This window comes from Hemitrygon akajei, chromosome 9 (genome assembly GCF_048418815.1).
Source record: "Hemitrygon akajei chromosome 9, sHemAka1.3, whole genome shotgun sequence".
Classification (NCBI taxonomy): domain Eukaryota; kingdom Metazoa; phylum Chordata; class Chondrichthyes; order Myliobatiformes; family Dasyatidae; genus Hemitrygon; species Hemitrygon akajei.
Window position 1 is genome coordinate 80,956,602 of NC_133132.1, and position 25,064 is coordinate 80,981,665.

General features: G+C 39.9%; 1 protein-coding gene and 1 long non-coding RNA gene across 5 annotated transcripts in view; one reads left to right on the forward strand and one right to left on the reverse strand.

Moving 5' to 3' along the window:
- Positions 1 to 3,857: 3,857 nt before the first annotated feature.
- Positions 3,858 to 24,777, reverse strand: LOC140733301 (uncharacterized). The gene is made up of 3 exons (XR_012100259.1): positions 24,196 to 24,777; positions 12,234 to 12,363; positions 3,858 to 8,826 (listed from the first exon to the last, which is right to left on the reverse strand). It is a non-coding gene; the product is annotated as an uncharacterized lncRNA (long non-coding RNA).
- The window catches only part of phip (PHIP subunit of CUL4-Ring ligase complex), a 169,862-nt gene continuing 169,461 nt past the window's right edge, over positions 24,664 to 25,064 (forward strand). For 2 of the 4 annotated variants that reach the window (XM_073056440.1, XM_073056441.1), the window contains exon 1: positions 24,666 to 25,038. In XM_073056440.1, the coding sequence (XP_072912541.1) occupies positions 24,999 to 25,038 (40 nt within the window). In that variant the 5' untranslated portion in view covers positions 24,666 to 24,998. Of the gene's footprint in view, positions 25,039 to 25,064 lie in introns of all 4 variants that reach the window. The other 2 variants (XM_073056444.1, XM_073056443.1) reach the window with 2 other exon arrangements.

Sequence of the window (25,064 nt, forward strand, 5' to 3'; positions counted from 1 at the left end):
TCTGTGTTGTTGTTTTTTATGTAGTTCAATCTAGTTTTTGTACTGTGTCATGTAACACCATGGTTCTGAAAAACGTTGTCTCACTTTTACTATGCACTGTACCAGCAGTTATGGTCGAAATGACAATAAAAGTGACTTGACTTGACTTGACTTTATGAAGTATGATTCCAACCATTGGAATGTATTCGCCTGATGCTTGACTTTTACCAGAGCTCCTTGATGCCACAGTCAAAGGTAATCACTCTTTCTTAGGTCTGGAATTCCCATACCAGATAGTGATCCAACTGGTCAGTTCACTCTCAATGGTGCTCCTGTAAAAATTGATTAGAATGAGGAGAGGTGGAGACAATGCTACATCAAGTCTGCAGCATGAATGAGACATGGATGTTTCAGGGAACACTCAACATTGGTGGAATTTGAGAACAGATAGAACAGGATCACTTAAACATAGCAAGAATATTTCCCCATTCATTTTGTTTTGGTTGAAAACCATCACCTGCCTGGATTTCAGAAAGACATTTAAAACTGAAGCTCTTGTGCATTTGATATTGGAATTTTTCAAGATTATTTTAAATTTTTGACTCCAATTATAAAAATCTATATTTAACATACACTCTTACTTTATGAGGTACACGTGTACACCTACTCTTAATACAAATATATAATAAGCCAATCAGATGGCAGCAACTCAAAGCATAAAAGCATGCAGACATGGCCAAGAGATTCATTTGTTGTTCAAACCAAACATCAGAATTGGGAAGAAGAATGATCGAAGTGATTTTACCTGTGGAATGATTGTTGGTGCCAGATGGGGTGGTTCAGACCACTCCATCTCATAAACTGATTATCTCCTGGGATTTTCACAGTCGACAATCTCTAGGATTCACAGAGAATGATGTGAGAAACAAAAATAAACATCCAGTGAGCAGCAGTTCAGTGGGTAATGAGTGGAGAATGGCCAAACTGGCTCAAGCTGACAGGAAGGCAGTAGTAATTTAAATAACCAGGCATTACAACAGTAGTGTGCTGAAGTGCATCTCTGAAAGCACAACATAATGAATCTTGAGGTGGATACACTACAGCAGTAGAAGACTACACTAGGTTCCACTCCAGTCTTAATTACTTGGCCATTAAGTGTAAATCAGAGTGGTAGGTGCCAGGAACGTCCTGCCAGAGGAAGTGGTAAAAACAGATGATATCCCATTTATGAGGCATTGACTGGCACATGAGTGGACAGAGAACAGAGAATATAGACAATATGCAGGCAGGTGGAATTAGTTTAAATTGGCAGCGTGGTTGGCACAGACATTGTGGAACAAAGGCCTTTTCCTGTGCTCTACTGCTCTTTTCTTTGCCTGCAAATTATACCAAACTTAAAGAGGTGACAAATGATGAATGGAGAATTTCAGTGCAGTGAGGTGTTAATTTGGCATCTGTTTAACAAGACATAGTAGAATGGGAGCATAGTAGAATGCTCAGCTAGTGCTGTGTAGGACCTTTCCCAGGAATGGCAGGACCTTTGACAGCAGTGATTTACAGGGGAATATTGAGGTCCAAATACATAGCTCCCTACAAGTGGTTGCACTGTTAGATCGAGTGGTAGAGAAGGCATTTGACATGCTTGGCTTTATTAGTTGAGGCATTCAGTTCAAGAGCCAGGAAGTAATGTTGCAGCTTTAAAAAGCTGGGGTTCAGCCACATCTGGAGCATTTCAGTCAATTCTGGTTACTTCATTTCAGAAGGATGTAAGGATTTGGAGATGTTGCCTGGGTTAGAGGGCATGTGCTATAAGGAGAGGTTGGATAAATTTGAACTGGCAGGGGCTGAGAGGAGACCTAATTAGTAGTTTATAAGATTACTGGAGGTGCAGAGAGACAGCCAGTATCTCTCTGCTCAGAGTCAAATCATGTAATATAAGAGGGGCAAGTTCAAAGGAGATGTGTGGGGCACGCCTTTTCTTTTTATAGAGGGTGGTGATAGCCTAGACATTCCAGGTTGGTAGGGTAAGTAATATGATAAAGGTATTTAAAAAAACCTTTAGATAGGCACATAAATGTGTGGAGAATGAAGGGATATGGACCTTGTGTAGGCAGGAACTAGCTTAAAGTTCAAAGTAAATTTATTATCAAAGTGCATGTATGTCACCATAAACAACCCTGAGATTCATTTTCTTGTGGGCATACTCCATAAATCTATAATAGAATAATAACCACAATAGAATCAATTAAATACTTCACCAACTTGGGCATTCAACCAGTCTGCAAAAGACAACAAACTGTGCAAATGCAAAAATAATGAAAAAAGAACAAAAATACTAATCAACAAACAAGCAGTAAATAATGAGATGAAGTCCTTGAAAGTGAGTCCATAAGATGTGGGCTCAATGATAGGGCAAGTGAAGTTGAGTGAAGTTATCCCCTTTGGTTCATGAGCCTGATGGTTGAGGGGTAATAACTGTCCCTGAACCTGCAGTACCTTCTTCCTGACGGCAACAGTGAGAAGGAAGCACGACCTGGGTGGTGGGGGGTCTCTGATGATGGATGTTGCTTTTCTGCTATAATACTCTGTGTAGATGTGCTCAATGGTAGGGAGGGCTTTACCCATGATGGACTGGGCTGTATCCACTACCTTTTGTAGTATTTGATGTTCAAGGGCAGTGGTGCTTCCATAATGGGCTGTGATGCAACCAGCCAATATACTCTCCACACACAAGTATTGAAGTTGGCCAAAGTCTTAGATGACATGACGAATCTTTGCAACCCCCCTAAGGAAGTAGAGGCGCCAGCATGCTTTATTCATAATTGCACTTATATGCTGGGCCCAGGACAGGTCCTCTGAAAGGATACCACTGAGAAATTTAAAGTTGCTGACCCTCTCCACCCCTGATCCTCTGATGACTACTTGATCATGGACCTCTGGTTTCCTCCTCCTGAAGTCAATAATCAGCTCCTTGGTCTTGCTGACATTGAGTGAGAGGTTGTTTGTTGTGGCATCACTCAGCCAGCTTTTCAATTTCCCTCCTATATGCTGATTCATCACCACCTTTGATTTGGCCTATGGTGTCAGCAGCAAACTTGCTGGTGTCAGAAACAATCCAGATAAATTTGAGGACAAGGAGGAAGATGATGACAAAGGTGATACAACTGATGAGTTCTGCACAAGTGCAGGAAAAAGTAGCAATAAGTTACGGATGTAAGAGAGAGTGTGGTGGGAAGGGGTGCCAAAGTACATCTGCAACAGAGATTGTTCCATGTAGCTAACAAAAACACAATTATAGAAGGGCCTAAAGAAGTGTTTGCAGCTATACCTTCAGCTTGTAGTAAGTGGGAGGAATCAAAAGAGGTATCCAGGTTGGTCAAAGTACATTTATTATCAAAGAATAATACAACCTTGAGATTTGTTTAAGTATATAATCCAGTTGGGCAGGCACCGAATCTTCTCTGTCTGGCCCCCAGCTTCTCCTTTTGGCACCCAGAGAGATCCTATCTCACTCCCGGGTCAGCTGCATGGAAACATTGGAAACTCATCTGCAGCAATTTTGCAACACACCATCTTGGCTCAACCCCTTGATCACACCTCACCATTGCTTGCCTCTTCACTGTTTACAGTAATAATTTAACACTATTTACCTCAGAAAAGGTATTTTTGTGATGTTTTTAGTCAGACTGCTTAGCTTTTTGACTACCAGAAAGCTGTTGCACATGTTGAGTACCGCTTCATCTTCATCTTTCCGATCACTCTGCATCTTGTTTCATCAGCTGATCACCCATGTACCCACCTAACTGGTGTTTTCCCCCTTTGGGTCATCTTTTCTATCTCCTCTCCTACCTGGCTCCATCTAGCCATCTGCCCCACTCCCACTCGGTACACCACCACAACTGGCTTCATGTATCAGCCTGTTTCACAATTCCCTTGGACTTTTATGTATTAGTTATTTTGTAACTACATTCCTAGTTTTAGTGCAGGGTCTAGCCACAAAATATTACTCACCGCTTTGCCTGCACAGTTGCTCTTTGACACATTGAGTTCCACTAAAAGTTTATTTTTTAGGGAGAGGAGGAGGGAAAGCAGACAGATGTCTTGGTACATATTGGTACCAATGACATAGTAAGGAAAAACAAAGACGTCCTGAAAAGAGAACTTACAGAGCTAGATAGAATGCTGAGAAGTAGGACCTCCAAGTTAGTAATTTCTGGATCGCTGCCTGTAACACACAGGATGATTTGCAGATTAATGCATGGCTGAGAAGCTGGTACAGGGGGCAGGGCTTCAGGTTCTTGGATCATTGGGATCTCTTCTGGGGGAAGGTATGGCCTGTACGAAAATGTTGGGTTGCACCTGAACCTGAGGGGGATCAATATTCTTGTGGGCAGGTTTGTTAGAGCTGTTGTGGAAGGTTTAAACTAATTTGACAAGGGTGTACAAACTGGAGTGAAGGGACTCAGGATAGGACAAATGGTAAAAAAAAGCAAAGATAACATGCAGTCACTGTCAGGAAGGGCAGGCAAATGATAGGACAAAACTGCAGCCAGCAGGGTGGGTATCAGTGCATCAGGGATGCAGAATCAAAAAGGGCAGCAAATACAGTACTCAAAGTGTTATATCTCAATGTACAGAGTATAAGAAATAAGGTGGATAATCTTGTTGCTCTATTACAGATTGTCAGGTATGATGTTGTGGCCATTACTGAATCATGGCTGAAGGATGGCTGTAGTTGGGAGCTGAGCATCCAAAGTTATGTGTTGTGCCGGAGGAAGAAGAAAGTCGGCAGAAGGGGTGGAATAGCTCTACTGGTAAAGAATGGCATCAAATCAGTAGAAAGATGTGACATAGGATCGGAAGATGTTGAATCCTTGTGGGTTGAATTAAGATACTGCAAGGGTAAAAGAACCCCGATGACAGTTATATACAGGCCTCCCAACAGTAGCTGGGATGTGGACCACAGATTACAATGGTAAATAGAAAACGCATGTCAAAAGGACAATGGTATGATAGTTATGGGAAATTTCAACATGCAGGTCAATTGGGAAAATTAAGTTGGTAATGGATCTCAAGGGAGTGAGTTTGTTGAATGCTTATGTGATGGCTTTTTAGAGCAGTTTGTTGGTGAACTTACTAGGAGATCAACTATACTGGATTGGGTGTTATGTAATGAACCAGAGGCGATTAGGGAGGTTAAGTTAAAAGGCCCCTTGGGAGACAGTGATCACAATATGATTGAGTTTAACTTGAAATTTGATAGCGAGAAAATAAAATCTGATGTAGCAGTATTTCGGTGGAGTAAGGGAAATTACAGTGGTATGAGAGAGGAGCTGGCCAAAGTAAATTGGAATGAGCTGCTGGCAGGGATGGCAGCAGAGCCACAATAGCATGAGTTCCGGGGGAAAATGAGGAAGGTGCAGGATAGATATATTCCAAAAATAAAGAAATACTCAAATGGCAAAGTAGTACAACCATGGCTGACAAGGGATGTCAAAGCTAATGTAAAAACAAAAGAGAGGACATACAACAAAGCAACAATTAGCTGGAAGATAGAAACTTTTAAAAACCAACAGAGAGCAGCTAAAAGAATCATTGGGATGGAGAAGATGAAATATGAAAGCAGGCTAGCAAACAATATCAAAGTAAAAGCTTTTTCAAGTATGTAAAAAATAAGAGAGATGAGAGTGGATATAGGACCACTAGAAGATGAGGCTGGAGAAATAATAATGGGGGAAAAGGAGATGAGAGATGAACTAAATGAGTATTTTGCATCAGTCTTCACCGTGGAAGACACTAGCAGTGTGCCATATGTTGTAATGTGTGAAGGAAGAGAAGTGAGTGCAGTTACTATTACAAGGAAGAAGATGCTTAAAAGCTGAAAGACCTACGGGTACATAAGTCACCCAGACCAGATGAACTGCACCCTAGGGTTCTGAAAGAGGCAGCGGTTGAGATTGTGGAAGCATTAGTAATGATCTTTCAAAAATCATATGCCAGAGGACTGGAAAATTGTAAATGTCATCCACTCTTCAAGAAAGGAGGAAGGCAGCAGAAAGTAAATTATAGACCAGTTACCCTGAACTCAGTGGTTGGGAAGATGTTCGAGTCAATTGTTAAGGATGAGGTATGGAGTACTTGGTGACACAGGACAAGATAGGACAAAGTCAGCATGGGAAAATCTTGCCTTCCGAATCTGTTGGAATTCTTTGAGGAGATTACAAGGAGGATAAAGGGAATGCAATGGATGTTGTACATTTGTACTTGCAGAAGGACTTTGATAGGGTGCCACACATGAGGCTACTTACCAAGTTAAGAGCCCATGGTATTACAGGAAAGTTACTGGCATAGTTAGAGCATTGGGTGATTAGTAGGAGGCAGCGAGTGGGAATAAAATGATCTTTTTCTGATTGGCTACCAGTGACTAGTACTGTTCCGTAGGTTTCGGTGTTGGGACTGCTTCTTTTTATGCTGTATATCAATGATTTAGATGATGTAATAGATGGCTTTGTTGTGAAGTTTGTAGATGATACAAAGATTAGTGGATGGACAGGTAGTGTTGAGAAAACAGTAAGGCTGTAGAAGGACTTAGATTAGGAGAATGGGCAAGAAAGTGGCAAATGAAATACAATATCGGAAAATGCATGGTCATGTACTTTGGAAATAAATGTGCTATTTTCTAAACAGGGAAAAAATCCAAAAATATGAGATGGAAAGGAGTTGGGGAGTCCTTGTGCAGAACACCCTGAAGGTTAACTTGCAGATTGAGTCAGTGGTGAGAAAGGCAAATACAATGTTAGCATCCATTTCTATAAGGTCTGGAATACAAGAGCAGGGATGTGATGCTGAGGCTACTGGTTAAGTCTCACCTTGAGTATTGTGAACAGTTTTGGGCTCCTCATCTAAGAAAAGATGTGCTGGCATTGGAGACGGTCCGGAGGAGGTTCACAAGGATGATTCCGGGAATAAACGGGTTATCATATGAGGAATGTTTGATGGCTCTGTACTCACTGGAATTTAGCAGGATGAAGGGGGATCTCAATGAAAAATTTCAAATGTTGAAAGGCTTTGACAGAGTAGATGTGGAAAGGAAGTTTCCCATGGGGGGGGAATCTAGGACAAAAGGGCACAGCCTCAGGATAGAGGCGTCCATTTAAAACAGAGATGCTGAGTTATTTCTTTATCCCGAAGGTGGTAAATTTCTGGAATATGTTACTACAGGCAGCTGTGGGGCCAAGTCTTTGGGTGTATTTAAGGCAGAAATTGATAGGTTCTTGATTGGACATGGCATCAAAGGTTACGGGGAGAAGGCCAGGGAGTGGGGCTGAGGAGGGAAAAAAAGGATCAGCCATGATTGAATGGCAGGGCAGACTCAATGGGCCAAATGGCCTAATTCTGTTCTTATGTCTTCGGGTCTTTTCGTCTTTACTCCAGATTCCTGGATCTGCAGTCACTTGTGTCAACATTGGACCTGATGTTGGGTCAGTGGCAGGAAGCAAAGAATAATGTGGACATTTTTGCATCTGAAAGGCTGCTCCCAGTGGATTTTGACAGGGCTCCACACTGGGTGCCTTGCTTTCTGTTTCAAATATGTATTCAGTTTAGACTGAGGGCATGATAAAGAAGTACAGTATGTAGATGATACAAAAGGTGGCCATTTGGCTAACACCGAGGAGCAAAGCCTTTAACTGAAGGAATACACAGAAGGTCTTGTCAGTTGGACAGAAAAATGGCAAAAAGAATTCAAGACAGATAACAGAGAGTCAATACATTTATGAGTGCACAAAGTAAAACAAACACACATTGGATGGGATAATAATATTTTGCATTGAGGAGCCAAAAGATCATAGAATGGAAGTCCATAGACCCTTAACTGAGACACTTTAATAGCTAAAGCATAGATAATGAGAACAGGGGAATTATGCTATAACTGTACATGTTAGTGAGGTCATTGATTGAGCAATGCATAGTCTTCAACATCAGATTCTTGGAAAGATGCAATTTCCCTGCAGAGTGCAATAGAAATTTACCAACGTGCTTGTCCAGACTGGAAAATTCTAGCTCAGTGAATAAGGGGATAAACCCAGATTGCATTCTTTGTAACAGAGAAGACTTAATTAACTTAAGAAAAAAGTTACAGGAGACCTACATGAAGTAAATAGGAGTTAATTCAAAAATTAGGGACACAGATTTTAAACAAATGGTGTAAGAATTGTAGAGCAGTTGAGGAAAGATTTGTTTTTTAAATTTTAAGGCTGTTAGTGTTTTGTAACATGTTGCATGAAAGTGAGGCAATGGCAGAAACCCCAAAATTGTATATGCCATGATCTATAAGGCTGCAGAACTCATGCTGGAAGGCAAGGTTAGGGCAAATATTTCTTTGCTGACATGATAGAACAGTACAGCACAGGAACAGGCCCTTCATCCTACAACATCTGTGCCAAGCATAATGCTAATTTAAACTAAGTCCTTCTGCCTGTTCATTATCCATTGCCATTCATTCCCTGCATGATGACACCTTACAATTAGAATCATGTTTGTTTTCATTGACGTGTAGTGAAATTTATTGTTTTGTGAAAACAGTACAGAGCAATACATAAAAATTACTTCAAATTACAAAGTAAATAAAGTGTAAAAGACAAATGATGCTCATGGACCATTCAGAAATTTGACAGTGTACAGGCAGAAACTATTCTTAAAATGTTGTGTGTGGGTCTTCAGGCTCTTGTACCTTCTCCCTGATGAAGAGGACATGCCCCAGATGGTGAGGGACTGTGATGATTGACGCTTCCTTCTTGAGGCACCATGTCTTGAAGATATCCTCAATGCTGGGAAGGGTTGCAGTGTCTATGATAGAACACATTTTCTATGATTCTATTCAAAACATTCTTGACATTAGAACTTTGCTGTTTACAAATGTTACCAGGAAGTACTATTTTTGCATGAAGAATTGGATATCTCAAATTCTTTTACTGAAAAAAAAAACTAAGGCAATGTAAATTTCCAAAACTGACTCCCTTTTGTTGAACAATAGAATTGACAAAAAGGACTGGGCCAAAGAGTGTGTTTCTATGCCACATGGCCATTACAAATATAGGGATAGTTTACAGTACTGATCATCTGTAACCTAACAGAATATTGGAAAATGTTTGAAGTGCTAGACTCCACTATTGCCTGAAGCCAGCTAAAAATGTTGAATTTTGATGCACCTTATATACGGTAGTATATAAGCTATCTACAGGTTGTGATTTAATTTAAACAAATGCATTTCTTTACCTGGACTTTTACACTATGGAGAGACCAAATGGTTTTCCGGCTAATGGCAAAGCCTAACCATGGAAGAGGGAGGAGTGGTGGTAGGGGGCTTATCAGTTGATCATATTAATTCTCCATGTCTTGTGTAGTACAGAGGTCCACAAAAAAGTAAATTTAAAACATTTTGAATCAGAGTGGTTATCTATCCATGGAGCTGAATGAGGTCTTAAATTGATTTCTTTCCCCATTTGTATGTAGTCAGGACCTGGACACAGAATCTATAGAAGTGATACAAAGCTGTGGGGAGATCATGGACCACATACAGATTATAGAGGAGGAGGTGTTTGCTGTCTTGATAAAAGTTATGGTGGATAAATCCCCAGGGCCTGACAAGATGTTCCCTTGGACCCTGAGGAAGGCCAGTGCAGAAATTGCAGGGGCCCTAGCAAAGACATTTAAAACATCCTGGACCACTGGTGAGGTGCTGGAGGATTGGATGATAATGTTGTTCCCACTGTTTAAGAAAGTCTCTAAAAATAAACCATGACATTATAGGCCTGTGAGCCAACATCAGTAGTGGCCAAGTTATTGGAAGGTATTCTAAGGGAACTGATATACAAGTATTTGGATAGACAGATTGATTGGAGATGGTCAACATGGCTTTGTTCATCCTAGGACACGTCTAACCAATTTTACTGAGTTTATTGAGGAACTTACCAAGAAAGTTGATGAAAACAAGGCAGTGGATGTTGTTTAAATGGAAGTTAGAAAGGCTTTTGACAAGATCTCTCAAGAAGGTTCAGTCACGGCATTCAAAATGAGGTAGTAAATTGGATTAGACATTGGCTTTGCAGGAGAAGCCAGAGAGTGGTAGTAATTGGGTCCTTTTCTGACTGGAGGTCTATGACTAGTGGTGTGCCACAGGGATCATTGCTGGTCTGTTGTTGTTTGTCATCTATATCAATGATTTGGATGATAATATGGTTAACTGGATCAGCAAATTTGCAGATGACACCAAGTTTGAGGGTGTAGGGGACAGTGATGAAGACTATCAGAGCTTGCAGTGGGATCTGAACCTGCTGAAAAAGTGGGCTGAACTTAATGCAGATAATTGAGAGGTGTTGCACTTTGGGAGGACAAACCTGGTAAGACTTGCAAGGTCAGTAGTTGGGCATTGTGTAGAGAGGTAGAATAGAGGGACCTGTGAATCCAGATCCATAATTTCTTGAATGTGGCCTCACAGATAGATAGGATTATAAAGAAAGCTTTTGGCACATTGGCCCTTCATAAATCAAAGTATTGAGTATAGGAGCTGGGATATTATATTTAAATTGCATAGGTCATTGGTGAGGCCCAATTTGGAATATTGCCTGCAGCTTTGGTCACCTACCTGCAGGAAAGATGCCAATAAGATTGAAAGAGTGCAGAGAAAATTTACAAGGATGTTGCCAGGACTTGAGGATGTGAGTTATAGGGAAAGGTTGAAGAGGTTAGGACCTTAATTCCCCAAAGCATCGAAGAATGAGGGAAACAACACACACAAAATGCTGGTGGAACACAGCAGGCCAGGCAGCATCTATAAGGAGAAGCACTGTTTATGTTTCAGGCCGAGACTCTTCGTCAGGACTCAGAATGAGGGAAGATTTGATAGATGTATACAATATTATAAGGGATATAGGTAGTGTAAATGCAAACAGGCTTTTTTTCTGGTGAGGTTGGGAGATACTAGAACTAGAGGTTATGGGTTAAGGGTGAAAAGTGAAATGTTTTAAGGGAACATGAGGAGGAATTTTTTCACTCACAGGGTAGAGCGTAGAACGAGCTATCAGTAGAAATGGTGGATACAGGTTCAAATTCAACATTTAAGAAAATTTGGATAGGTACATGGATGGGAGGAGTATGAAAGACTTTGGTCTGGGTGCAGATTGATGGGACTAGGCAGATACACTTCCGCAGGGAGCAGAGGGGCAGTAGGTTCTGTTGCTGTACTGTAATGTTCTATGACAGTATCATCTTGTTGGTTGGAGCATTGGTACGTTGAACTTGAATATAGCCCGGTCTGAAGTGTCAGTGGTAGATATGTAGTTAAAATTTAGGGAAGACACACCACTCACTTTAACCTCATTATCCCAACAACACTCTTGTCACTCAATTATCCTTACCTTTCCATGTTATCACATACCTTCCCTTTTGTTCCTTCTCTCTACCTTTACTTACCTTTATTTGCTACTTCTTCTTAAGTCCATCACCCCTTCTATGGCACAGGCTCACAGAAGCAGCTTGCCAGAGGCCACTGTCCTGGGCAAAAGGTTGATCAGTCTCGTGGTTTCTACTTTTACCACACTACTTCATACACTGTACCTGGGCACTGTTCAGACAGGCTTTAGGTTCTACCTGTGTAATGAAATTCACCTAGCTTCATTGTAGAGATTAGGGATAAACTGACAACTTTCCACACTTCCTATGCATTTCTGTATGATAACTTCATTGCTGAAGTACCAATGTTTGAATCATGATATGATGGTACACTCCAATGAAGCTCCAGTTTTCTCTAAGCTGTTATGTGAGCTCTTGATAACAAGAACATGCTGGTGGAAGTAAAAAGGTAAATAAGGTAAAAAATGTTCAGAAGCACACTGCTCTTTTTACAAAAATGTCATTGTGCACATCAAATGTGCAACCAAAATCATCATACACGTCCTTTACACCTGCAAAAACTGACATCTGCTTTTCATTTTCAAAGTTTTATTGCAACATAGTCCATTGCAAACTCTGTGCTTCATGTAAAAGACAGTCATGCATAAGCTGCATTTTAAAAAGTGCATGGTAATTTGTGAGATGTATGCACCAGATGCATGGCAGCTGATAAAAGCCAAAGTGAGGTTAGGGTTTTTTTTAGTAAATCATTAGATGAACAGATGTTAGGGGATTAAAGACATGCAGGTGATTACAACATTCACAGTATTTTCTGTAAGAACAGAATCAAAAGAATCAAATACCTTCCAATTAGCCTTGCTAACACAAAGGGAATCACCTTTGTATGGTGAAAAAGGATCTTCTTAAGGCACTTACAGTATAGTTGAGAAGAGTCAGCTGGTTAAAAACACTTATTTTGAGAAAAATATGATGCTGTAACAGAATACAAAAACATTTGAAAACAATTACAAATTCTATTCAGTAGATTTCTTCCATTCTCATGAATATCTTGGATATTTTTTTTCAAATATTTTATGTCAAGGCATTAGAGAAAGCCAGTAATATGGTGTTACCATCTTAGAATCAGATGTAATCACTGTCTTTTATGAACTGAAATTTGTCATTTTGAGGCAGCAGTACAGAGCAAAGACAATTACTACAAATTACAAAATAAAGATATAGTGCCAAAAAAAGGGAATTATGAGGTAATTTCATTGGTTTATGAACTGCTCAAAAAACCTGATAATGTTCCTGAATCATTGCGCCTTCAGTCTCCGGTACCTCCTTCCTAACTGTAGTAACAAGGCACGTCCTGGTTGGTGACCATCTTTAAAAATGGATATAACTTTCTTGAGGAACCACGCCTTGAAGATTTTCTCAAAGGTGGGGAAGGCTATGCTCATGGTACAAGCTGAAACTGCATCTTTTGCAGCCTCTCAGGATCCTGTGCAGTGGAACCTCCATACCAGGCTGCAATGCAACTAGTTAGAGTGGTCTCCAGAATCAGAATCGGGTTTGTTATCATGTCAAATGTTGTGAAATTCCTTAACTTTATGGCAGCAGTACAATGAAATGCATGATAAATATAGAGAAAAAACTGAATTACGTTAAGTATATATGCTTCTATTAAATACTCTAAATAAGTAGTGCAGAAAAATACAAATTAAAAAGTAGTGAGGTAGTGTTCATGGGCTCAATGCCGATTTAGAAATCAATGGCAGAGGGGAAGAAGCTGTTCCTGAGTCACTGAGTGTGTGCCTTCAGTCTTTTGTATCTCCCTTCTGATGGTAACAATGAGAAGACGGCATGTCCTGGGTGGTGGGGGTCCTTAATGATGGATGCCACCTTCCTAAAGCACTGCTACTTGAAGATGTCGTGGATACTTCAGAGGCTAGTACCCATGATGGAGCTGACTAATTTTACAAGTTTCCTTAACCTACAATCTTGTGCAGTAGCCCCCCTCCACCCCCTCATATCAGATGGTGATGCAGCCAGTCAGAATGCTCTCCATGGTACATTTGTAGAAGTTTTAGTGTTTCAGTTGACAAAGCAAATCTCCTCATAGTCCGAATGAAATATAGCCATTGTATTGCCTTTTTTTAAATAGGTGCATCAATATGTTGCGTCCTGGTTAAGTCCTCAGAGATACTGACACCCAGAAACTTGAAATTCCCCACTTCTGATCCCTCTATGAGGACTGGTTTATGTTCTCTCACCTTACCATTTCTGAAGTCCAATCAATTCTTTAGTCTTGCTAACATTGAGTGCAAAGGTGTTGCTGTGACAGCGCTCAGCTAATTGGTATATCACACTCCTATTATGACCTTTCATCACCATCTGAAATTCTGCCAACAACAGTTGCATCATCAACAAACTTACAAATGGCATTTGAGCTATGTCTAGCCATGCAGTATTGGGTGCAGAGGGAGTAGAGCAGTGGGCTAAGTACGCACCCCTGTGGCGCACCAGTGTTGACTGTAAGCTAGGTGGAGATGTTATCTCCAATCTGCAGATTGTTGTCTTCCGGTTAGGAAGTTGAGGATCCAGTTGCAAAGGGAGGTACAGAGACTTATGCACTGTGGCTTTCTGATCAGAACTGTGCATCCATAGAAATTTGCTAGTCTTTGTTGATATATAAAATATCCTCAAACTTCTAATGAAGTACAGACATTTGTGTGCCTTCTTTGTGATTACATCAATGGGTTGCTCCCACAAAGTAGCAATTTTGCAGAGACGTACTTTCAAACATGGTTTTCAAAGTAAAGAGCAGGCCACACAGAGCACAAGTATTGATGATCTCTTTGTACTGTAGATGGACAATTTGTATAGTGGCATGCTCCTTCCACAACTGACAGAGACTTTTGTGTATCCCCAATTCCATGACCTGAGACTTTTAAATCCATCCCCAATGTGGCTTCTTCATTTGAGTCATAAATGAAAGAATCTCAGAACTTAGTGGGAATCTTGTTTCTCCAAACAGGTTTTGAGTAAATCCTCTTTTTCCTCTAAAATCTCTCCCCATGTTACAGCTTGAAATAGATTACCCAGTCTGGAACTTTGGTGTTGGGATTGAAACATAATGGGCTGAGTGAAACTTGGAAGCTGATCTTCAAGAGAACACAGTGACTTGTATAACCATTGCTGGAAATTTGCAGAGACGGCTTTAGGATGCCTCAGTGTACTGGAGTAGATAGTCCAAGTCTATGTTTAAAACATACAGGAATATAGGTTTTGTTCAGGTCTTCATCTTCAGTGAACTTTTCTTTCATTGATCAAAGGCATACCAGTCCATTGAAGATAATAATTTCATCTAGGAAGTTGTTGGTCGCTTGAAAAGAGGTTCATGCAGCTGTTGAAAGCAAGACAAAACATCTTGCAAGCTTTAGAGAATGAATGAATTCTGGCTTGGAGCATGCCCAAATGCAGCTCATCAGCACATGGGAATGGGATGACCCTGGTTTTTGAATGTAGTTACCATAGGTTGACCAGTTTCCCATTATCTTTGAAGATTAGCTCCACACCGTGGGAATTTTGTTGAAGGAGAGGTTCCACATTATACGAAGATTGGGAAAACTGTTTGGGCAAGGACAGAGTCTTGTTTTACAGTGGTCTTTATTAAGGTTAACTTTGTATTAACCCATTGGTTAGCATCTTAGATTGTAAGTCATCATGAAACAAACATACAATGGAATTTCTGTGGGTAGTTGAATGCAAGGATATTCTGCATTCTCTCCCAATTAAGAGGAAAGGTCAATAAAGATCCTGTGTCAAAGAAGAGAAACCTCACAGTAGTTACCCATCAGACTTGCCTCTTTTTTAGAACAGTTACAAATGTGTGTGGACAAATGGAATATTCCCACCTTCTCAAATGTGAACAAAGAGATTGCATATTTATGATTGAAGCTTGTCACTGCAGTGGAAATACTCTCCGCTTCTGAGGCCTTGTTATTTTTTTAAGACAGGATCTGTCTCTCTGTATCTCAGTCTGGAGTGATGGCAAAGCTGCACCAAATGTGTTGCTGTGGGACACTGTTGAAGGTGTTCAAGTCAAGGACAAGAGAATGTCCATAAATTGTTCTTTTTCTGCAAGCATTGCTTGCCTCTCTGACAGATAAAGTAAAGTCATACTATATGTGGTCCGTCTTACACTCATCAGAACCTGTTGTGCTGGGAGTGAAATGGACAATTCTAACTTGTTAGATCCCAAATAGACTAAACTGAAGCAACTGTTTACTTATTCCAGAGTCAGAGATGTTGGACAAGCTCATTCTTGTTGGTAACATGTTTCTCTTCTGATTTGCCCAACTACAGGAATTTGAACCCATTTTCTTTCTTTAAACTGGCCTACAGTGTTTCAGTCAGTATGGAGAGGCCAATGTCAAACTGTCTCAGTTCCCATGCTACAATGGTGCAGTGTTCAGGTTTGCTGCTTTTGAATGAAATCCCGACTTCCCAAATCTTGGACTTCATATTTTGGAGCTGAAGTTGTATGTACCCTATGTCTTTAGCTCCTGCCACTCAACTAACCATGCTCATGACTCCTGGTTCTGGCTACACACCTAACTCTGTTCCCATGCTTTGCTTCAGCCACACACATCAGATATGGTGTCTGGTACAACCAAAAACGCTGTTACACTTGCACTTCAGTCTATCACAGTTACCTCTTCCATTTGCATTTCTGATGGACTGATCAATAATAATAGCAAAAGAACATTTGATCCCCTGCCTTTTGATCATGTAGCTATACTCACATAATAGGTAAACAATCTGAAAGGGCAATGGTTACTGATACCTTTTTCAGAATAACATGTAATTAGTCCAACAAATCACTACAACAGACCTCTCACTTAATTCTCCCCTCAGCATCTTTCAAAATAAAATCAGTACCAGTTTATCTAATATTCCCTTATAGCCATTATTTTAATCCACTCACTATAATTGGAAATCTCCACTGAACTCTTCAGTTCCATGACATAATTCCTTGAAGGTGGTGACTAGATTTGCATACAGCACCCAAACTGTAGTCTAGGTGGTGTAGTGACAATTCCAGCATAATATACCTGATGAATACCAGATTAAGTGTTAGGTGGTTCATTTTGGTAGGTCAAATATGATAGCAGAATATAGTATTAATGGTAAGACTGTAGAGGATTAGAGGGATCTTGGGGTCCGTGTCTGTGCAGGTTGACTGTGTGGTTAAGAAGGCATACGGTACATTGGCCTTCATCAACCGTGGGATTGAGTACAAGCGCCGAGAGGTAATGTTGCAGCTATGTAGGAACCTGGTTAGACCCCACTTGGAGTACTGTGCTCAGTTCTGGTCGCCTCACTGCAGGAAGGATGTGGAAACATTAGAAAAGGTGCAGAGGAGATTTACAAGGATGTTGCCTGGACTGGAGAGCATGCCTTTCGAGAATAGGTTGAGTAAACTTGGCCTTTTCTCGTTGGAGCGACAGAGGATGAGAGGTGACCTGATAGGGGTGTATAAGATGATGAGAAGCATTGATCGTGTGGATAGTCAGAGGTTTTTTTCCCAGGGCTGAAATGGCTAGCACAAGAGGGCATAGTTCTAAGGTGCTTGGAAGTAGGTACAGAGGGGGATGTCAGGGGTTAAGTTTTTTTTTTATTATAAACGCAGTGGTGAGTGCGTGGAATGGGCTGCTGGCGACTGTGGTGGAGGCAGATACAATAGGGTCTCGTAAGAGACTCCTGGATAGGGTACTTGGAGTTTAGAAAAGTAGAGGGCTATGGGTAGGTAATTTCTAAATTACTAAAGCATTGTGGGCCAATGGGTCTGTAAGTTTTCTATGAACGTTACTTCCAACTTCTCTTCCTTTCCAGTCCCAGTGAAGGGTCTCGACCCGAAATGTCCACTGTTTACTCTTTTCCATAGATGCTGCCTGACCATCTGAGTTTCTCCAGCATTTTGTGTGTATTGGTTTGGATTTCCAGCATCTGCAGATTGTTCTTGTGTTTGGGAAGTTACTTCATGATTGCAATTTTGCACCATTTATTTTGCAATTTATAGTTTCATCTTTGCACAGTATTGCTGCTACAGAGCAAATTTCACGATATACGAGGCAGTGATAATAAATCTGTCCTGTTACTTGTACGAATAAATGGAGATCTATTCCAAGGCCCCTTCTTTTTTCACAAAACTCAATACCTTTTCATGTACTGTGCATTACCTTGCACTTTTTGAGATTAAATTCCTTTTGCCATTTTTTTGCCCAATTACCAAGCCATTTTTTCCTTCTATCAGTCAAAGGGTTTGCTCTCCACTGTTAGCCACAAAGCCAGTTTTTCTATCACTGTAATTTTTTAAAAAAATTACCCCTCTGAATTTCAGCCTGATTCAGTTAATATATTGTGACCAGCAAGGTACTGTATTGAGTATAGAACACGGTGGAACCTCATTCATTGATGCTTTCTAGTCACAAAGAGCTTATTAACCATTACCTTTTACTGCCTCTGACTGAGCTGGTGTCACATCGCTTTTGCTCCTCTTCACTGGACACCATAGTCTTTTACATTTTGATAAGTCTGTCACATGGGCTCCCATGAAAAGCCCATTTTGACTATACCATATACATTATCCTCATCAACCCTGCTAGTTGCCTCCCCCCAAAAATTATTTTTGGCTTGTCGGGGGGAAATTTCTCATAAAAATCCACATTGACTATTCTTGATTAACCTCTTCCTTTCTAAATATAGCTTTATACTGCCCTTTAAGATTGGTTCAAAAGATATAGCTACTGGAGTTAACAAGACTAGCAAATATTCACATTATCTTATTCTTCCTTTTTAAACAACAGTCCTCTGCCAATTGTGCTGAAAATCTCTGCTACGTCCTCTCTTGCTTGCTTCTTTGAAGAGTTTGGGATACATTTCACCCAGGGCTAACTATTCCTCACTTTCAATGCCAGGCCCCTTCATGCTTTCTCCACTACAAAGCTTATGCCATCCAATATTTCAAATTGTGCTGAAATGCAACACTGGCAGCATCTCAAGAGTACAGTTACAAACTATTTATTACGAATATCATTTACATTCTCCCATGATTACTTTTTTAGTCCTTAATAGGCACTCCTTTTCCCTTAGTTATTATCTTGCTTTTTATGTACATACAAAATATCTTTGAATTTTCTTCAAATACCAACTATTTTGTTAATGTATTTTCTCAGCTTTCTTAATATCTATTTTAATTTACTTTCTCCAGAATATATCCTTCCTCACATAAGATTTCTTTCTGTGTGGAAAAATGTTCACTCTGAACACTCAGAGCTGTTTCTTCAAAGCCTTTCATTATTCATTGTCTGGTTTTCCTTCAAGGAGTTGTTTCCAAACCACTTTTACCAGATCACCTTGTCTAGTTAAATTGAACAACATCCCAATTTAAGACACAACTCCTTTCTTTGCCCCTGTTCAAAACTGTGATAAATCTAAGTGAATTTTTATCACCAAATTAAAAACAAAATGGCCATGCCACCAATAAACAGAAGATTCTGCAGATGCTGAAAATTCAAAGTAACACACACAAAATGCTGGAGGAACTCAGCAGGTCAGGTAACATCTATGGAAAGATATAAAGAGGTAATACTTCAGGCCGAGACCCTTCATCAGGACATATTATTCATTTTTTTAGCTTTAGCCTCTTAAACCAAGACTAGAAATTACTTCCCTGCAATCCCACCTTGGCCGTGATACACTAACTAATCTTCAAGGAATCTAGCAATTTGGTGCTCCCTTTCTTTATCTGAACACATACCATTTAAATTTTGGGTAACTGAACCGTTAACATTGTATTTGCTTAGTCACTTCTAAGAAATTTGCCCAAGTTTCTCTATCTTCTTCGGACCTAATGGAGATTTGTTGGACATTCCCGACAGCACAACAGCTGCTTGTGGTTTGAAAACTTTAAAAATATTTATGCAATTTTCCTGGTGCTAGGGGAAATAAGGTACTCATCCATAAATGCCCTTTAAAAAGAAAATGCTGTTACTTCTTGCTGAACTACAGCAGTCTAATTCATACTATAGGAGGGCAAAAATCAGTTAGGCTCTGGTACATTAAGGCACAAAGAAATACATTTCCTTATGCTTCCTACGAGCTAAAGTTTGGTATTAGTTGCAACTCAATCACAGACATCACTGCAATAAAAATAGGCTAGTGTATGGAGCAACACTACAACAGGTTTTCAGACTGGTAGTGTTTGAGGGCTACTGTGTTCACAAAGTGGCCAGCTTAAGATTTCCACATCTGTGCCTAAGTGCTAACTAACCAATCTGTCAACTGGGGATTCTTTAAGTACAAAAGGCTGGGGGATACTTAGTTGGCAAATGTGCATCGTGGTTCAGAATGTTGTTTTATATTGGCACAGAATGCCAATATTAAAGGTTTCCTGAATGCTTTGACTATCAATTTCTTCAGAGAGCATGGCTGGGGCATTGTTGCTACGCAGGCCATTAGGCTAATAGTAATATCAAGGTTTGACTGTCTTTTCTAAACACCAACAGTAGATAGTCTCTGTCAATAAACTAGCTAACATCAGGAAATGCAACTTGTGGAACTTCTTGCATTGCAAATGTTTGAAGCATTTAATTTTATTTCAAAAAGGCATACCCATAGTTAAGACAGGTCAGCAATTCCTGCTTATCCTTTATTGCCTTCCAGAAGATGGGAGTGTCATCATAGCTAAGTTATTTTTCTTGTCTTTCGTATCACAAAATCTATTTACATATCACCCTGATAAGCAAATAGCCAAGTCTTGCAGCAATCATAATTGGTAATTTTCCTGTTTGCCTATTGCCAGCCCACTTCCTTCTAAAAACTGCTACTGGAGACCAAAATCAAAGGATGATACAACAACTGCTTAATGCAGTGCAATGAGTTCAATCAGATCTTCGCAGTGATGGTTGCACACTGAAGATCAATGCACCAATGAATGATGTTTATTCAGCATCTGACAATTTCTACATTCCAAGCTTTGAGACTTAAAATTACACTCAGCTGGCCTGAGGTAGAGTGTATACCATTGATGTAGATACCATTGTTCTGAAACAGGCACTCTCTTCCAAACTCCATCACAGCAAGTGATGAATGGAAAAAATGATTCTAGAATGTTCTAGAATGAAAAGTGTAACATTTACCAGACTTGAAAGAATGCCTGGTATATGGTCAGGCAACATGGAATAGGAATTGAGCTGGCACTAAGAATCTCAAATACCCTTGCCAAGAGCATACAGGAGCCCACTGAGAGTGCATAACCTATCAACACTTATCCCATCGGGAACCTTCTGTAGAATTTGTGGCAGGTTTATGGACAGTTTGCATCACAGCCAGTATACGGGAATGCAGCTTTCAATGCACAGAATTGCAGATTCAGCCTGTTCCACCCTGGGCCCAACCTTCCCCACCACCAAGAACACATTCAGGAGGCAGTGCAGAAAGGCAGCAGCATTTGTCATTAAAGATCCTCACCATCCTGGAGAGACCCTCTTCATTTTACTGTCATTAAGGTGGTGGGAGATTTTAATCCAAATTTCTCTCTCTCTGATTTCTGAGTGGTCCATTAACGCTACTTTATTATTTGTCTTTTGCACCATTTATGTTATATCATAGCGATTTCCACACCTTGCACTGTACTGCTGCTGCAAAACTAATCCCACGACATAACTCATTGATAATGAAACTGATTCAGATTCTTCTGACTCGGTTACCTCAGCACCACAGAACTGGAATGAAAACAACTTACCTTTGTCCCCATGGGCTTGCTCAAGACAATGATTTTCCCTGTATTTTATTTATGCTGGATTTTGTTATGGCTACACTGCATAAAGGTCAAAATTTTAAATCAGCATGCATCTCTGGGCACATTTTATAGCAAATTAACAACTAACAGTACAGAAACATTTCTTCTTCACTGTTCAGAGTGATCTGTAACAATGTGGTCACCTTGAAAGGTAAAATAAGATCATAGATATTTAGCACTTGCTCCCTGTTTTCATAATCTGACATCTTTCTGCTATCAGCTTTTAAGAACTGTTCATAAAACACTATTTCCAATTTGAATTATGCAAAATAAATTTTTACTTGTCAGAAAAAAACATATGTTCACCCTCCTTCCTATAACTTATTAACAAGTTTTACTACTTTCATTATTAAATCTTGATACATAAGAAATCTTCAATTTTTTTTACATAAAAAGTGGTCAAAGCAAAATAAACCTGAATGATTGAATTAAATGAGATCTAAGTACACATTACTCTGCATTAACTAATCGACTCCTTACCACTTCATATATACTTCAACAACACTCATTATTGGTGACAAAAAAAATGACCTCCAAGTTCCAGTGATCATAAACTGTGTTCTCCTTCAAGTGCAGAAGGTCACTGTATGGCAAAAGCAACTTTTCAGTAATCCAATAGAAAAGTTTATTTTTAAATTTTCCCTCTCACACGGCTGTTGCTTTCTCAAATTACTGGGCAGTCTGAATGCTGCTACCAACTTTGGTACTAGAACTACATCATATAGAGAATATCAAAACCAAAAGGGAAGAGACTATTCGATTTGCCACTTCATCAGTATGAGCGTAAAGCCAAGTAAGCAGGATTCAGCAGGCTCAAAGGAATATTCCTTTAACGTGCTGCCACAGAAGGGTAGAACTATTCATGTAAGATGTCAATGTATTTTGAATCCTCCCATTGGGCTAGGAATAGAAAACTGTAAGCAGAATCTGTGCTTCTGACATCTCACTTAAGGTTGGACCTGGTTACTTCAGCCAAGACAATAATACAGCAATAGCAATCGAATAGCTTTTATGGGTGAAAGGATGAGTAAACTATGTAAACACTTGCCAATGTCCCCACTTCTAAATGTTTTTTTAAGAAACACAGCTGAAAGCCAATCAAGTAAACAATTAAGCCTAGCTTTAAAATATCTTGCATCATGAACACTTATATAGGGTATCAGAGGCTACAGGTAACCACACTGCAATATTATCCGATGAAAATTCGATCCACATCATGACTGCATGTTACATTGGCTAATAACTCACCTCATCTTACAATCAGGAGCTCAAACTTCAGCTAATGTTGCAATATCCTTGCCTTGACTGGGGGGGGGGGAGGGTACCTCTTTACCACCAGTAAAGCTACCATTTTACTGCTAGCTACTTAGAGCTTTCGTTTTGCAAGTTAGGAGTTGACATGGGCTGTCATCTGAAAGGGCATGGCCCTGATTTTTTCCCTTCCTCTTATGACTAAAGAAATGTAACAATGCTGACATGAATGTCATGTTCAAGATAACAAGACCTAGTATAACCGGAATTAAATTATGCTTGCCTAGAAAGACTAAACTAATTTTACAAGCCTCTAATCAGAATTTATAAACATGCAAAGGTACATTGTTCCCCATCAGTTCCTGAGCTTCACTTTACATATGTTCATGTTTGAATACAAATTCACAATCTATACACTACTACAAATATGAACCCATATTAGACATGGCCATGGCAAAATATCCCTGGCACCAATAAAATTAATTTTCGTCTCCGAGAACAGATTAGGAATAATGAAACTTAAATAAGTTTAACATAATAACATAAATTTAACACAAAAACAAGCATAAATTGCATAAATGAATGTTTTAATAGCAGGAAAAAATCTCAATGTCAGGCATAATAAAATATACTGTTACCATTAAATATTATCTTCCCCAAATGTAAAGTAAGATTTACTATTTGTGCACGTCATAATTTAATACAATATTGCACTGTTAATTTTTCGTACCAGTCTGTCCTTTAACAGAGAACTAACAACAGCATAATGAGGATGTGTGTAATTTACTTTGAGCATGACAGTCTTCTATGGTGGAAAAGGGTAACTTTTTAAGTAGGACTTTGCAACTGATGGCAGTGGACTGAACTTCTGTAATTCAATGCTAATAATGATCTCCATCTTTTACTTCCAGTGGTATTGCAAGTTAACTACTCTGCTAAGATTGCTTATTGTAGCAACAATGTGAAAGCACACTACAAAAAATGGCGAATATTTTAAGAGGGAAAACATGCAAATATTGACTGGAATATTTAACATTATTGTTTGCAGGGGCAACAGCTGTGAAACCAAACGAATACTTAACCATAATAGCATGCGATTTTTATGTTAGTTTAATATTTAGTTAAACTGCCCTCTAAAAAAGTTACTGACCCAGCAATGGTCAGAAAGTGCAACACTGAAGCCAGTTCTCTTCAAAATTTATGTACCTCATAAAGTTAGGCAAATCGCTGTCATTAATTCAACTATTACAGCATAAATATATAGATATTTATAATTATATTAATTTTAATGCGATTTTCTTACCCAAATTATACATGCACATGTAAAAGATAAGCTTATCACTACACAACGAAGAATCAGACCAGCCTAAAAGTACTTTAATTACATTACAACACAAAATTAAAGCTTAATTAAACTAATCATGATTTAATATAACTCAAAAGAAATCTATCTTGAAATTCTACACTTTTATACGATGTACTCATAGGACAAGACAGATTCACAGCTAGCTTTCCACATGCCTTCAGAAAAAACATTTAAAAACCAAAGTCCTTGCACGTGATTATTTCAAAATCGCTAATAAATATAAAAAGAAAATTAAGGCACAATTAGCAATTTTGTTTCACTTGCAACAATGGAAATAACATATACGCCATCCACCCATAAACCTTGATTTCACTGTATAAACGGTCGCTTCAGTTACCAGTACCAAGCAGTTCTGAAGGCCTGCTCGAACCGAAGGAATATTTGGTGGCGAGATCATGAATTCTTGTAATTTCCAAAAAAAATATTATTTTTCTTCCCCCTCTCCAGAGTCTTCAGGGCAACTTTCGGTTTGCCACGGCCCAAAACGAATTCTTAGGCGTATTATTTTTTTTAAAAAAAAGTTTAAACGAATTGCATGTGGTAATTGATTGCTATCAAGGGAGATGGCAAGAAGGGGACGCCTAGTGTGCTGGGGTCTGGAGTGGAGCGAGCGAGCGGGCGGGCAGGCGGCCTCCGGAGCGCAGGATCCGTATGAGTGTGTGTCTCTCTCTCGCTACATTTCCTTCCCCTCGGTCGCTACATTGTTGCTGCGCTCATTCCCGATACTCAGCGTAATGTCACCTCACCCCCGGCCCAAACCATGCGTCAGATCCATCCGCCGGAACTAGCTCACAAAAAAATCGACAACCACCGCCGCCACAAAAAAAAACCCGGACCCTTTTCTCCTTCCACGTCCAGCGCGCACCGGGGGCCGGGTGCCCAATGTGACCTTTTCCAGTAATGGCGGGGATGCTGTGGCCAGCGGGGTAGGATTCGGTTGCATTTTTGCTAAATATTGGCCGCTGTCTGCTGGGGACTCTGTTTTCGGTGCGGAAGGAGCCGCTCTGGTGGCGGCGCTTGCCCCTCTCTCTCTATGTGGGTGAATGGAGGAGACTCTTCCTGTAGAGTAAACACTCACGCACAGACTGGCTGATTACATCGGTTCCCTCACCGTCTAACACTAAAAAATCACCCCAAAACATGCCTGCAGATATTAAACCAATCTATGAATTGGAATCTGGTGAGTAAACACATGAAACAAGAAGG